Below are 13,967 nucleotides of genomic sequence, written 5' to 3' on the forward strand. Positions count from 1 at the left end.
CAAGCCCATGTGGGATTCTGACAGTAAATTCCCGTCCCAAATGATGTGAACCTGGGACCCCTCTCCCTTTAAATTCCTTCTGGGATAATTTCAGATTTTAGGTGAAATTAAAATACATACCTCCCTGCTTTTGCTAAGAAGGTAAGACTTGGGGTCTAGTTAACTTCTCCTTTCAGCAATTTCAAAATTTTAGGAGTTTGTGCATATTTAGCTAATTAGTATAAAAAACACAAGTCACCTTCATTGTGACAAAAACCAAATGGTCGTCCCAAGAGAACATCCTCACGATTGGCAGCAGAGGCTTGGACAACACTCCTCAGGCACAGCCACCCAAACATCTGGGGTTACTCTATTAGCTCAAGTTGGTAGGGGCTGGGGACTATCAACATGTCTTGTATTATATGCCAGAGTTTCTGTTCATGAGGACAGACCTGGTTGCACCCATGATGTCCAAATTTTATTGTCTCTCATACCAAAGCTAATTTTTCACTTGCAAAGAGACACCTGCGGATCCAGCTGCCCTCAGTGTCTGAGGCTGCATGGTAACTAGGGATTCAGGCTGCTGTCTTCTCTGCATTTCAGTACTAGGTCCCGTGCCCAAGCAGGAGAGAATGAGAAACCACAAGGGCTTTTCCCCTGCTTCTCACCAGGGATGCTGCCACGTTTGTCTGTACTTCTAGGCACAGCCTGGCTGAGCTACAAGGAGGGGAACAGTGGTCTCCATATGCCCCCTAAGACAAGGACAAAATGCTGGCTTGTGCTTGTGCCATCTGCCTGGTGCTAGTGGACAGTCATCCTGGACCTATGGGGTCTCCTTTCTATTAGCACACAGAGCATCCAGGCATGGTATAGACCTGCTCGCCCTTGGCCTCTCAGCTGTGTGACCCACCAGTCATCACCTGGAAAGTCTGTTCCATGGCATGAAGCTTGCTGTCTCTCCACACTCTCTGCCTTCTTCCCCAGCAACCCTCCTTGTGTAAGAAACTCATTAACAAGTAACCACTGAGCACTTCATATGTCCTAGTGTCATTTCAGAATGAAGGTCTCTTCCCTAATTTGTTCGATATTCCTTTTGAAAAAAGAATTCCCTAAAATTCCTTGGGTTGCTTGATTGTCTTATATGAAAAAACTGATGTACTTTCTTTTATTAGATAATATAACTTGTGTAAGATACCTTATCTCCACATTTCCCTTTTCTACTTCACTATCAGGAAGCTCAACACTGACTTTTATGTTCATTGCTGCAGCTTTTCTCAATTTAGATAATTCACCCCACAATTTCTTCCTTCAATTCTTATGCTGTAAAAATATTTACAAGTTTTTTTTTTTCTGGTAAAAATGATTCTCTTACATATTGGTCATTGCTTTAAGCTGCCTTCAAATCCTTTGAAAGTAGATTGATCAGATATGCATAACAAATGATCTATAATGACGATTGGGTAATAAAATTCTACTTATTAATGGATTAATACCTCTCAAGAAGCTTTGGGGAAGCAGGAGATTAGGTCAGAGAGCACAAAGTAACAGAGAGCTATGAACAAATAGATTATACTCTACAAGTTATCACCATTTCCTTTAGTCCTTCTGTGTTTCCCTGACTCACACCACAGCTCTAAGAGTAACCCTCTACTGATCAGCTTCTAAGGCCAGTGGTGGATCAGTTATTTGGGGTAGAGACCTTAGGTTTGTGCTGCTCAGGCCTCATGCATCTCAAGGAGAAAATTGACTGTGGACACTGCCCTAGTTAAGCATCAAGGATAGAGAGCAGGACAGAGTGGTAAGTGGCTTAGGCTCCACAGTGATCTTCAAGGGTGCTCTGGTGGCCTGGCCAGCCTCTGTATGTGCAATTCATGCATTTCCCTCTGTTCTGTGGTACAGTAGCCAAGTATCCCTCTGGGAACCGGTGATGACCTAACAAATTTGTTATGGGCTCAAGAATGCGTCCCTGCTCTGTTGCTGCTAGCCTCAGTTGCTAGCAGGGGCAGACAGAGAATGTCTAGTCCAATGTGGTAGAAGTTCTGGGGCGTGGGTCATCAGATGGTCTAGCAGATTGTGCCCAGTCCAGTCCAGGTTGGATCCTGGCAGTGCCATCTGCAGCTGAGGGTGAACACCAGTTGGGCCTGCTCCACACTCTTGGTGGCTATCACAAGACCCAGTTCACTACAGCCATGTGATGGTTCCAGGGCTGGTACTCGTCTGTCAGGGTTCAGAGCTGTTCCGAGGACTGTTGGCTGAATGGCATGCCTCTCTCTGCAGCAGGTAGCTGAAACTTTCAGAGCCCAGCGGGTCAGACTGAGCTCCTCCCCCGGTGTGACCTGTGACCACTCCAGTGTTGTGTCCCCCAGCATTGGGGTTGTATGCACCACACAGCAGGGCTGCTTGCTCCACAGCCTGAGCTGCCTGCAGAATTCTGTTCTGTTCTGGGTCCACCCCAAACTGTCAGCCTCCTTTGTCCTTATGGATGGGCCAGAAGCAACTCTGAGTTCACCATGTGCTGCTTCTAGAATGCAAAGCTTGCCTCTCCCAGGGCTTAGACTGCCCTCCTCATTGTGGGAAGTGTATGATGCAATCATTTGTCCACCTCAGGGGCTGGACTCTGGAAATGTCACTGGTATGTGGAGCCTCATTGTCTTTGTGAGCTGCCTGCCCTCTGTACACCAGTCTCATGAAACCCTCAGATGAACTGCCAACCTCTTGTTCACCTAGTGTGATTAAAACCATGTCATCAACATTTGAACCAAACTGAGGAGGTCCAGATATCTATGGGCCACATCAGAGGGCAGGAAAGCCCACTGACAGGCAGGTAGTAAGTGTGTGGGAGGCTGGGCTAGGAGACTGCAAACTGCTTCTAATTCTCCTTCTTAACAGGGAGGTGAGAGCATGCCTGTTGGCTCAGGGCAGCTCCATGGTCAAGAGGTGTGGGATCTGTCCTAGAGACTTGGTTGAGTTGTGGGAATCCACTGTCACCCTTCAAAATCTGCCAGGTTTATCCAGAGCTACACTGGTGACTCACGTAATCCTTTAGGTCCCTCAGAGCAGTGCTGATCTCCATCTCCCAGGATGCATTACTGCTTTTTATTTTTTGTCTTGGCACCCCACTTGGCCTTCCCAATAGGGATGACTCTCAGCCCACACAGGAAAGAACAAATGTGGCATTCTGACAACTACCTTTACATTCAGTGGGAAAGGAAACGCTCCAGAAATCCAGTGGCCCTTATGGGCTAGTCCTAGGTAGGGCTAAGTTGATTTCTGGGCTTCACAAGTCCCCACTCCAACAGAGGTATAATGGCCCTGGACAGCACTGTCATCACAGATGCTGAGGCAGCCCTCTTTTCCCTGGTATGCCATCTCTGGGGTAAATGGCCACAGGTCCTTTAAGAAGGCCCTGGAGCATCCTTACCAGGCACATGCGACAGCCCTGTCTTGGGCTCAGCCTGTCCTCTGGTCAGCAGGCCCTGGGTGTAAGGGCTGCCCACTCTGGAAATGGGGCAAGGAATGGTGGCCTTGGGAACGACTTTCTCTAGCCTTTTTGATGTTTATATTTATTTCCTTTGGTTTTAGTCATTACACCCAAGTCAATCTGACTGGCTGACTCCCTTCTTGCTCTGGGAGTATCTCTGTCAAGTATTCATCTCTGTAGCATTTGGGACTTTTCTGGCTGCCCCTCCTGTCTTGGTGACTATGATGGTAACTGCACCTGTCTTGTTGCTGATGGTTAAGTCACCTGGCATCTATCAGTTTACAGTTTGACTATCCTCATGCTCTCAGGGAACCCAGGTCTGTAAAAGCATCTCTCCCTTGGCCAGTCAATGGACACCCCTGTCACCTTGTCAGTAAAGCACTGTCTGAACTTCTCAAGGAACTTGGTCAGCCCTATGTTCTAATCTTGTGGAGTAAACCCCTCTAGTATGCCCCTTCTCTGAGCACTGTGGCACCCTCCTCAGCTGTCCGCCACAACAACTTGGTACTTCTATTCCACTGAGTGTGGGACTCTGCTTTTTCAAAGCTTCAAAAGGCTATCCTGGTAGTTAGGTGCTAAGCCTTGCACATGTCAACGAATGCTCTCTGATTGACTCTGCCTGATATCCTTCAGATCTAGTTCTGGTTTCCCCCCAGCACCTGCTGTCTGTGCTCACTGGTCCTGAAGCTCTGTTGGCCTGTTGTCTTTTCCCTCATCGGGCCCTGCTCCAGCTGGGTGTTGGGTGCTGCTGATCTGGTAGAGGGGTGGACTGTAGGCATGTCCATATCATCTCACAGGGGTCTCAGTGTCTTCAACACAGAGCAATCACTTGCCTTTGATAGGGAGAAGTGGGAACCTCTGAGAATCACTGAGCCAATTCAGGGGAATCTGGAATCCAAGATTTCTGAGAGCAATAATCCAGAGGGTCTCTTCTCCTCCCAGTCAGAGCCTGGCCTTTGTACAGTGGCATCAGGTGGGTTGAGACCTTAACCTTTCCTGAAGCTCTGCTATCTTCTTGACTGAGTTCTAGCTGTCTGCAGCATGTTTGTTCCCTGTCTGCAGGAGGTGAGTCTTCAGATAGCATCAAGGGTGGCCTTTGTGTCACACCTTCTTTCCTTTCAATGGGCCTTCTCTTCATTATCTCAATCTCGGGAAGAGCCCTTGACTCCACAGTCCATGCATTCTCCCTTCCCCACCCTCTTCGATCCCAGCAGGGTCCTTCCACAGGGATCCAGCCTAGCTCACCACTGCTGCAGGGATGAAAACACTCCTGCAAGGGAAGAGAGGAAGAGCAGCTGACTGCACCCGTCCTGGGCAAGCTCAGGAGCCGGCCCTGCTTTCCAGGGTTGTCCCACTTAGAGGGAAGTCTCCCTCTTACCGGAGCGGGTCCGGATGACACACAGCATCCATTGCAGAAACCTCCCAGTCCCAGAGTTCAGCCCCTAGGAAGCGGGGAGAGAATTTTCTTAACCTCCAAATGAACTGCCAGTGGACACCATGTAGGAAGGGACCAAAGCGGGTGGCTGAGGACTGGGAGGAGGCCAATGTAGCTGGGGGCAGGAGCGGGGTCCACGTGGATCGGAGGGTCTCCTTCCGTCGGCGGGCGTCGTCCTCCGCTTCTCCCGCGTGATCTACGGGTGATCACTTCTGGATCGTCCCTTAGGAGCTAAGTGGAGACCCTGCCGGCGGTAACGGCTTCAGGAGCGAGTCCGGAAGCTCGGGCCGACCCGCTGGGCCCGAGTCCTGGCCGATGCCGCTACCAGAGCCACAGTCCCCCATCCCAGCAAAGCCAATATTGTCTCCACGGCGCGCCGCAGGATCTGTCCTTCGGATCCCGCCTCTGAAGACGACCCGCCCCTCTCCAAGGCTCGGCCAATGGGAAACTGTATTGAGTGCTGGGCGGAGTCCTACAGATCCCACCTCCTAGCCTTCGACCAACGAAAGGCTGAATTTCGGCTGTGGGCGGAATAGTCCTGTCCCCGCCCCTTTCTGGATTCGACCAATGAAGAGAGGGATCTGGGTAAAGGGCGGAACTTCCAATCCCCGCCTCCGCCCTCGGCCAACTAGAGGGTACGAGGGCGGTGCCGGAGGGCGGGACCCGCGAGGCAGGGAGGGCGCGGCTGGCAGAGCGCGCGGACCAGCAGCGCCGCTGTGGCTCTGCGGTCGGAATTTGCTGTTCCGGCCCTGTCCGCCCCCGCTCCTTCGCTCTGACTGCTCCTCTCCGGCTCCGCCGCCCTTGCCCGCCGCGGCTGCGCTGCCCCCTGGGCCCGGCGCGCGCTTCGGCAAGGCTCGGCGAGCTCCTGCGGGAGGCGGCGCGGCGCGCAGCATGGCGGTGGAGGAAGAGGGGCTCCGGGTCTTCCAGAGCGTGAGGATCAAGATCGGTGAGTGCCACGGAGGGCCGGCCCGGGACGGGTCTCCCGGGGCCGATCGGACCACGTCCTCCCGGCTCACGGCTGCTGACCCAGGGCTCCGCTGCCCCGAGAGTGGGTCCTGAGCAGACCTCGTCCCTGGGCCGGGCCAGGCTGGCCGGACCGGCGACTCCTCAGGACCGCTGCTCTGCGCCGGAGCGGCCCCAGGTCCCCGAGGGGGCCGGGCGCGTGCGCGGGAGTGTGCGCTCGCGAGGGGCCTGATCACGTCCACGCGTGTCGGAGAGCGCGCGTGGGTGCCGCGCGCTTGTGTTTGCATGCGTGTGCACGCGCGTGTGCGTCCGTCGGGGTGCCGCGGTTTGGGGGTCGAATCTGCAGATGTCCTGGTCTCGGCACCCTCCTTTGGCAGCTGTGTGCAGAAACTTCCTAGCTGGGGGATGGGGACACCCCTCTGCGCCCCTCCCCGAGGCCTGCGGTCCGTGGCGGGCTGCATGCGCTCGCAGCCTGTCTGGGTAGTGATGGAGCCTCTGGCCGAGGGCTGCGCCGCGGGAGCCGCGGGAGCACCAGCACCTCCCCCTGCTTCCATTGAGAGCCGACCGTGGGAGCTGGGGCCAGCCCGCCTGCCATTCAGGCCCTCGCTTGGCTCCGCCTGACTCCTTGGGCAAGCCAGAGCGGGGGAGGGGAAGGGAAGCAGATTCTGGAGGGGGCTGGGGAGAACTTCCCAGTTTTATCCGGGGCGATTTGCTTTTCCCAGTTGTTTTATCTTGGAAGTGTGCGAATTTGCCCCAAACCCAGGTAGCTTTCTGGAGAGACTGTCATAACCGCACTGGGTGGCAGTGTGGTTTCCTTGGAGGGGAATTGTGGGTCCCACTGTGCCAGTCCTGTGGTCCTTCTTCCCACATCCTGGCCTGTTCGCTCAGGAACAGGCCCCAAACGAGCGGCACCGGGTGACTGCCGCCAGTGTCAGTTGTTGATGACATTCGATGCTGCCTGAGGGATTCCAGCTACTCTCAATCAGCGTGTTGTTTCCTGTCTGCTTTATTTTGGTTTTGAATCATCGCCTAGACAATTTGATCTTTGGCTCAGAAGCACCACAGGTAGCATGTGGCATTTGGGCTAAGAGCTCTGTCCACAGGAGGGGTTTCTCTTGCTTATATGGTTGGAATCTGCTGTCAGTTTCAAACTGGGCAGGCATGGCAGCTTGTGCCCTCTCTTTCCCCTGCCCTAGCCAGGGTAAAGGCCAGTACTGTGAGGGTTACTAACTTCAGTTTCCTCCAGCCATGATCCCTGATAGACTGAATGAGCCCACTGGGCCACAGGGCTGCTGTGCCTCCCTAAGCAAGGGGAGAAGGAGGAGGCCTTAGGATGGGGGGTGTGTGGGAGGAGCCAGGCCTCCGGGTCTGCAGGCAGCAAGGGTCCAGTATCTGCTCAGCATGGATGCGTCCACACAGGGAAGGGTTCTGTGGCTGAAAAAAGATTTCTTTCTCTCCCGTATGGTATGGAGACAGGGTGAAGAAAGGCTCTGGTACCAAACACATCAGTTCCTCTGGCCTGCCACAAGAGGGTCTGTGCCCACAGGGAGGAGCAACTTGGGAGGAAGCAGTTTTAGGAAGCTGTCTTCCTCACTTCTGTGCTGTACTTTAAACAAGGGAGTAAAACACAGTGCCTGGAATGTGCTCTGCATCTGATTCCATGTGGGGACTGGGCAGCATTTGAACTTTTGGGGCAATGGCAGTGCAGATGAATTAGTGGTGCCCAAACTCTAGTGCTTTGGCTTCAAGGACCCTGTTTCCCTTTCCTCTCAAGGGTCCTCACCTGCAGGGCTGGTCAGGACAAACGCCTGTGTCTCCTCAAACAGCACACATGGCACCCATGGGAAGCAGGGTATTCTCCTGTGTCTTGAGCATAGCCCTGGTAGAAGGGTTCTGCTGAGTTAGAGCCCTCTGGAGCCCCTAAAGCGATAGGATGATCTGGTTTGTCTTAGTGTAACTTAGCTGTCCTGTTGGCCTAATACTGTGGGTTCCCAGGGAAAGCCCACCAGTGGAACAGGAGCAGAGAAGGGCCCTCAACATGCTCAACATGGTGGGCAATGCACTGGGTTTCTGGGTTTTCTTCTGTAATCCTCTGTTTGTGGCCACTGTCTCTCTCCCTCTGTCTCTCTGTCTCTCTCTCTCTCTCTCTCTCTCTCTCTCTCTCTCTCTCACACACACACACACACACACACACACACACACAGCTGCCCCTTGGTGCCATTAACCTGACATTCACCTGGGAGCCTTAACTCCAGGCATGCTGGTTTCTGGCCAAGCCTACTGGTGTCTTGCTGGGTAACATAGACAAACCTCTTCCCCTTCACAGCCTTTTCTCCATCTGCACAGGGCAGGCCATCCTTATCTGTTGCATCCAGTGGGAATTTACAAGGCAGTGGTTGTTCAGGCTTAGTCAACGCCCTCCCTTTCTCCCAGAGAAAGACAGAGAAAATTGTCCCTAAAATCATATAGATAAACACCATGACCATGCTGTTGCTAAGAAAAAAGGCAGAACATTTCATGGGTGCGGTTGGGGAATCTTTTCTTAGGTATGACCTCTTTAGGTTTTGGTTTTGGAGTGTGAGATTTGGTCTCACCAGAAGCTAACTGGAAAAATGGGAGGAATCTCCCCTTTCCGCCTTCCTTGTTCTTGTTTCTTCCATACTTTGCAAATGGGATAATACAGAAGAGAGAGACACACAGAAGTTAGGTATTTTTATTGTGGCCATTTTGAGTCCTTGTCTTGAGGAATCTGTTGCTTCTTCATTTAAATTTTGCAGGGTTATTTTTGATGTGTTCTTCTGTACACTTAGAATCTTAAGCACTGTGTTTTTAGTAACAATTACTGCTTTGTTACAGCAGTGCCTGGCTGGGCTGTCACGTGTGACTGACCCTCACTTCCTTGAGGCTGCTGTGTTGAGGAAGTGTGTGTGTCCGACCCTCCAGAGTCAGCCCTGGCCAATGATTGGGCCAACAGCCAAGGGGAGAGCGCTTCTGCTCAGCAGTGATATTTTGGGCCTGGCTCTCACTAGGCGTTGTATAGGTTTACTTTCCAGTCCTATGTTATGTTTACACAATATTTACTACTTGTTTTTAAAAATGCCATCTTATCTTGATAAACATGTTCAGTAAAGAGCAATATACAGAGATGCTTCTATCAAGCCATAAATAAAAATTAAAAAAAAAAAACAAAAACCCTAACCTTCCGTCCCTAGACAAGAAAAGTTCTCTTGTATGATTGTGACTTTGTTCATTTTCTTTACATCAAACTGCCAGCAGCTAGTGGGTCTGTGCTGGGAGCTGGTGGGTCTCTGAGAAGCCAGGCTCTGCGTCTGTCTTTACCATTGAACTCACAGCTGCTCCTGTATTTCCCCCTGAATCTCGGCGCTCTCTGCTCCTGGGCTCTCATGTTCCCTTACTGTAAGGTTAGAACTTGGCTGTGAAGAAGGGCAGTGGCATTCAGAACATTAGAGTGGCAGCTCCTCCCATTCAGCAGAACTTGGGTTGCTGTGGGCCAGGGCTGGCTGGCCTTCTACCTGGCACTCTCCTTGCCTGATGGAAAACAAAATCTCACCAGAAGCAGGAGGTACCCAGTGAGAAGAGGATAGTCATGGTGGTGGCTAGGCAGAAGTGCAAGATGGGCAATGAAGGGTCCCTAGACTGCACCCCCTGGCCATTCAGCTGGTGAGTGGGCAACAGGTGATGGAGCCCCAGGTCACCGGCTGGTAGCTCAGGGCTCCAGATCCAGCTCAATTGTGACAGTTGGCTCTTCCACGAGGCTCCAATGTGCTGGTCCCAGGGTTGCCTTGGGGATCACAGATGGCCCTGTAGGAGCAGGTCTGCTGGTTGTCATAGTTGTGTTTCCTGACCAAGGCTGCACTGAGAGAGGAGAGGTGTTCTGTGCATCCAGGGAGTGGCTGTAGTCATATGGCAGTTTTCTGGGTCTGAGTGTATGAAGGTCCTACACTAGCCACATGCAGTCCTTGGCATCAGAGATTTTAGATTCTCCTGAGTTCTCTGATGCTAAAATTAACTTGGGTATTCCATTAACCGAGCTCAGTTGAGCCGCCTGCTCTATTTTTAACTACCCAGGACGAATGTGCAGAACTGGACACCTGTGGAAGCTGGGAAGGCTGAGGGTGAAGGTGGCTCTAGGTGCTGCTTGCAAGAGGGTTAGGGAAGGGGGGAATGCATGCAGATTTTAAGTGAGAGGTTTGTGTGTATTACCTCATTTTATTTAAATTCTCACAACTCCATGACATTGAGGTGGAGGAATGGAGATCCCTAGAACATAACCTTCCCAGAGATGCCAGCTTGTGGGAACCAGTCAGGGCGGTGTGGCCTGCAGTTCCTGCACTCCTCACCTCTTGAGTGCTGCCTGTCAAGTTGGAGGGCTGCTTGCTTTCACTGTGATCTTGGATTTGAATGTGGGTAGTGGAGGGCTGGGTAAGAGAAGTGACGGCTTTGGTAGCAAAGGAGGCAGATGGTGCTCAAGAGGGTGGGAAGGGGCTGCTGCTGTCTGTGTATATGGGCAGTAGGTGAGTGATTGCTGGACAGATCTGACACTCAGCCTCACTGACCAGGGTGTGTAGGGCTGGGAGCAAAGCCAAGAGTCTTTGAGCAGGGCCACCAGCTACCCACCCAGTCCTTTGGCAGGTTGACTCAGCTGGGGTGTCAAGGTGTCTGTGGACATAATGAGCTGAATGGCATACAGCAGCACCAGAAAACCTTTTAATTTGGTTCCTGGAACTGATGAGGCATCTGGGTGCATAATACACACATACACACGCTCAAGCACACTCACACTCAAACATACTCATGCAACATACACAAAGGAATTAGCTTTGTCTTGCTGTAGATGTTAAACAATGTGTTTTGAGGTGGCATAGCTTGTTTTAAATGTAGACTTGAATGTATTAAGTGAGGTGGACGGATGTGTTGATTGGATGGAGCCACAGTGAAATGGGAACTGTAGCCTTTGTTTGTAGAATATGAGAAGTGAATTTTATAAATGGCCCTTGAAGATCCAACCTGCTGAGTGACCTTGGAGGTGGGCTGACTGCCTTGTGGGGATCAGAGCCCTGGGGAGCCAGTGAGGAGAAGTGGGTGACTGACCACACTTAGAATCAGAGACAGGGCACTGGCTATGTTTCTTGATTACTCTGTGGATTTAGATGAGTCTCCTAACCCCTCTTAGCCTTGGTTCTTTGTGCAAGTGGAGAGCAGTGCCTTTCTGTGGAGATTCATGCTTTGTATGTGAACAGAAGTCCTTCAGCCACTCAGATCTTTATAGAAAGAGGCATTATGTCTAGTATAATCTGAAGCAGTGTGTTTGTTTTGTCAATTTTGTAACAAATTGGAGTTCCACCTAAGCAAATACATAAATAAGAGAGAGTTACACTCTAATAAGTGTGCAGGGTTGAGATCTGAAGACAGCTGGCTTTGAAACTAGGCCTGCAGAGAAGGCAGGATCCCTTCAGGCTGTGACTCTGTGAGGTGCCAACGAGTAGCACACATAGTTTTGGGCACACATGGGTTGGCTGGAGTTGCCAGCGTGGTGGGTATGGCTCTGTTTGGGGGCAGAATGAGCATATGGGTGGGTTGTGTTGGGACTGGTCAACCTCTGGAAGGAGAAAGGTAAGCTCGTGATATAAAATTGTGGGCAACTGTGGCCTTGTGCAGTTTTGTGGGGAGGGGAGTGGGGAGGGGTTAGGGTGGGAGGTTTCTGCAGAACAGGAGCCCAGCATGACCACAATATTACATACCAGCACCCATACCAGTTAGCATCTAAATGAACAGTCCAAAAGTGGAAACAAAATAAGGGTAAAAAAAAAAGCAAAGTAAATACAGGTTGGAAGGGTGAGTGTGGGGTGCCAACATGTGGCCTACTGTGTGGCTTCCAGAGAAACAAGTGAAGTCAGGGCCAGACAAGCAGGTGAACTGTGGGAGCTGTGCATGAGTCTGAGCCAGGCATGAGCCAGACCTGGACCGGTGTATGCAGAGCAGAACTAGTCCTGCTTCTAGGTTAGGTCCTGCTCAGTCTTTATTTACAGTTAAGTGCCATGCAAGTGAACCCTCAATAGGTAATTCCCCTCACAAAGTTGAGGACATTACTCATGCTTCAGAATATCTCTTTGGCGTCATTAAAAAAAAAATTCCTTCTGAGAAAAAAGATTTCACTTTTTTTTTTTTTTCCCAAAAGCACTCATGGTTTCTTTCTGGCTCTATATCTACTCCTGGAAGGTTTACTTTGATTTCCTGCCCTGCTCACCTTTTTCCTGCCCTAGAATTGGCCCTCACTCTGGAGCTGGTATACCAGCCAAGAACGTGCAGACACCTCGTGGAGCATGGCCACAGTCCATGCTGCTCCTGATCTTGGTGTGCACGACAGATATGTTTAACTCCTCTATGTCCAAAGCTTGGAAAGCCCAGTGGCCTTCCTAGTGTCACATTCCCTCAAGGGTGCCATTGTCAGGACCAGAGATCTGGTGCCATGCCACTAAGTTGTCCTGTGTGAGCTTCTGGCTCCCAAGGCCCAGCGTGACACTAAGTCACTGCTTCAGAGTGGCTGGCTTTCCTACCCAGTGCCTTTCCCTCTTGGTACATCTTAAAGGCAGCCTTCATAGACTGAGTCAGCAAAGCTCAACCTTTGCATTGACTAGCACTGTTGACTCCAGGCAGGTGGAGTAGAGAGAAGCTGGGAGTCACCATCAGGGGTGACTGCCTTGAATTCCACCCTGGCTGAGGGTCTTGAAGCACCTGGAATTCCTGATAAATGTCACTTAGACAGTACTTGTTTGGAGCACTGCATGGATATTTGGAGTCTGAATGGATAATCTATAGACCAGGGTCACAAGGTATGGCCACCAGGGTAGTTTTCTCCTCCACCCCTCTGGTATCCTCCTCTTGGTAGTGCAAAGCCCACTCTTACCTCCAGCCCACCTGGAGAGGAATGCTGGCAAGTGGGGAGTTGGGGGCCAGTTCAACCTTGGCATTTTGCAGTGGTTTGGCCCCAAGCCCTCAGAGCCTGTGGGCTAAATTGGGGTTTTCCAAGACTGGGGTCAGACTGGGGCTCAGGGATGTTAGCAGAGATCCAAGAACACAAATTGCTTCCAGAAAACTCATCTGTGTACAGTCCCAGGGGTCCTGGCCAGGCTGAAATCTTGTTCAGAGTCTGGGGTGGGTGCTGTAGTGGGGCTGATTTTCCCATGACCTTTGGGATGAAGCCTGAGTGGGGGAATTCCAGATCCTCAGGGCTGCAGCTGGCATGCTCAGCTTTCTCCGGAAGCCCTGCTGGGCTCCTCTATAGCTGAAGCTGCTGCTGGCTGACTGCTATGGGGCTAGAATCCTGGGAAAGCTCTGCCACCATGGGGCCTGGAGAGGATGCTGCTTCTCATCCTTCACAGCTGACCTCCCTGACTCCTGCTGCTGGATTCCAGGTTTGTGCTGCATCTTCATTTCTGCGGGGTAGTGCTGGAGGTGGAGCATGGCCTGTGTGCCCTCAGCTGGTACCCTGAAGGGAGGATGTGGTTCTGTTGTCCAGCCTGTGAGCCTGGACCTGGGCTGGGTGCACAGATGAGGGAAGCAGGCCACTGACCTCAAGGCAGAAGGGATAGCAAAGACACCTTTCCTGAGCTTCCAGGACTATCTGTGAGGCTTCATTTGCAGGAATGACATTCATAGCTGTGAACAGGTTTTAACCTAGGACCACACAACAGGACATTTTATCACTGTGTAAGACTAAGTTCTAAGGGTGGGAACTCCCCTGGCCATGTATATATTCGGGAGTTACCCGACAGCGGGCACCCTCAGGGCTTATGGAGAAATGTGATGGATGCACCCTGAGTTGCATATACATTAGGGCAAGGGTTGTTCTTTCTGTTCTTATGAGATGTCCACTTGTGACATGGTTGTAAGCATACTCACAAATGCACACTCATGCACACACACACACAAACGCATGCACACGCACCATGCATAATATATGTACATATACCTACAGGCATACCCACATGAACATGCGTGCACACCCATTTGCACACACCACACACAACATATAAATGCATGACTGCATGTGCACACATGTGTACACACAATGCACATACAAATGTA

General features: G+C 51.4%; 1 protein-coding gene across 2 annotated transcripts in view; it reads left to right on the top strand.

The window, feature by feature from the left end:
- The first annotated feature begins 5,583 nt into the window (after nt 1-5,583).
- Rasa3 (RAS p21 protein activator 3) overlaps nt 5,584-13,967 on the top strand; it is a 108,632-nt gene continuing 100,248 nt past the window's right edge. Inside the window, exon 1 of one of the 2 annotated variants that reach the window (XM_020164512.2) lies at nt 5,584-5,841. In XM_020164512.2, the coding sequence (XP_020020101.1) occupies nt 5,787-5,841 (55 nt within the window). In that variant the 5' untranslated portion in view covers nt 5,584-5,786. Of the gene's footprint in view, nt 5,842-11,589; nt 13,295-13,967 lie in introns of those variants that run through there. The other variant, XM_074042918.1, reaches the window with a different exon arrangement.

The sequence above is a fragment of the Castor canadensis genome, chromosome 10 (assembly GCF_047511655.1).
Source record: "Castor canadensis chromosome 10, mCasCan1.hap1v2, whole genome shotgun sequence".
NCBI classification, from domain to species: Eukaryota; Metazoa; Chordata; class Mammalia; order Rodentia; family Castoridae; genus Castor; species Castor canadensis.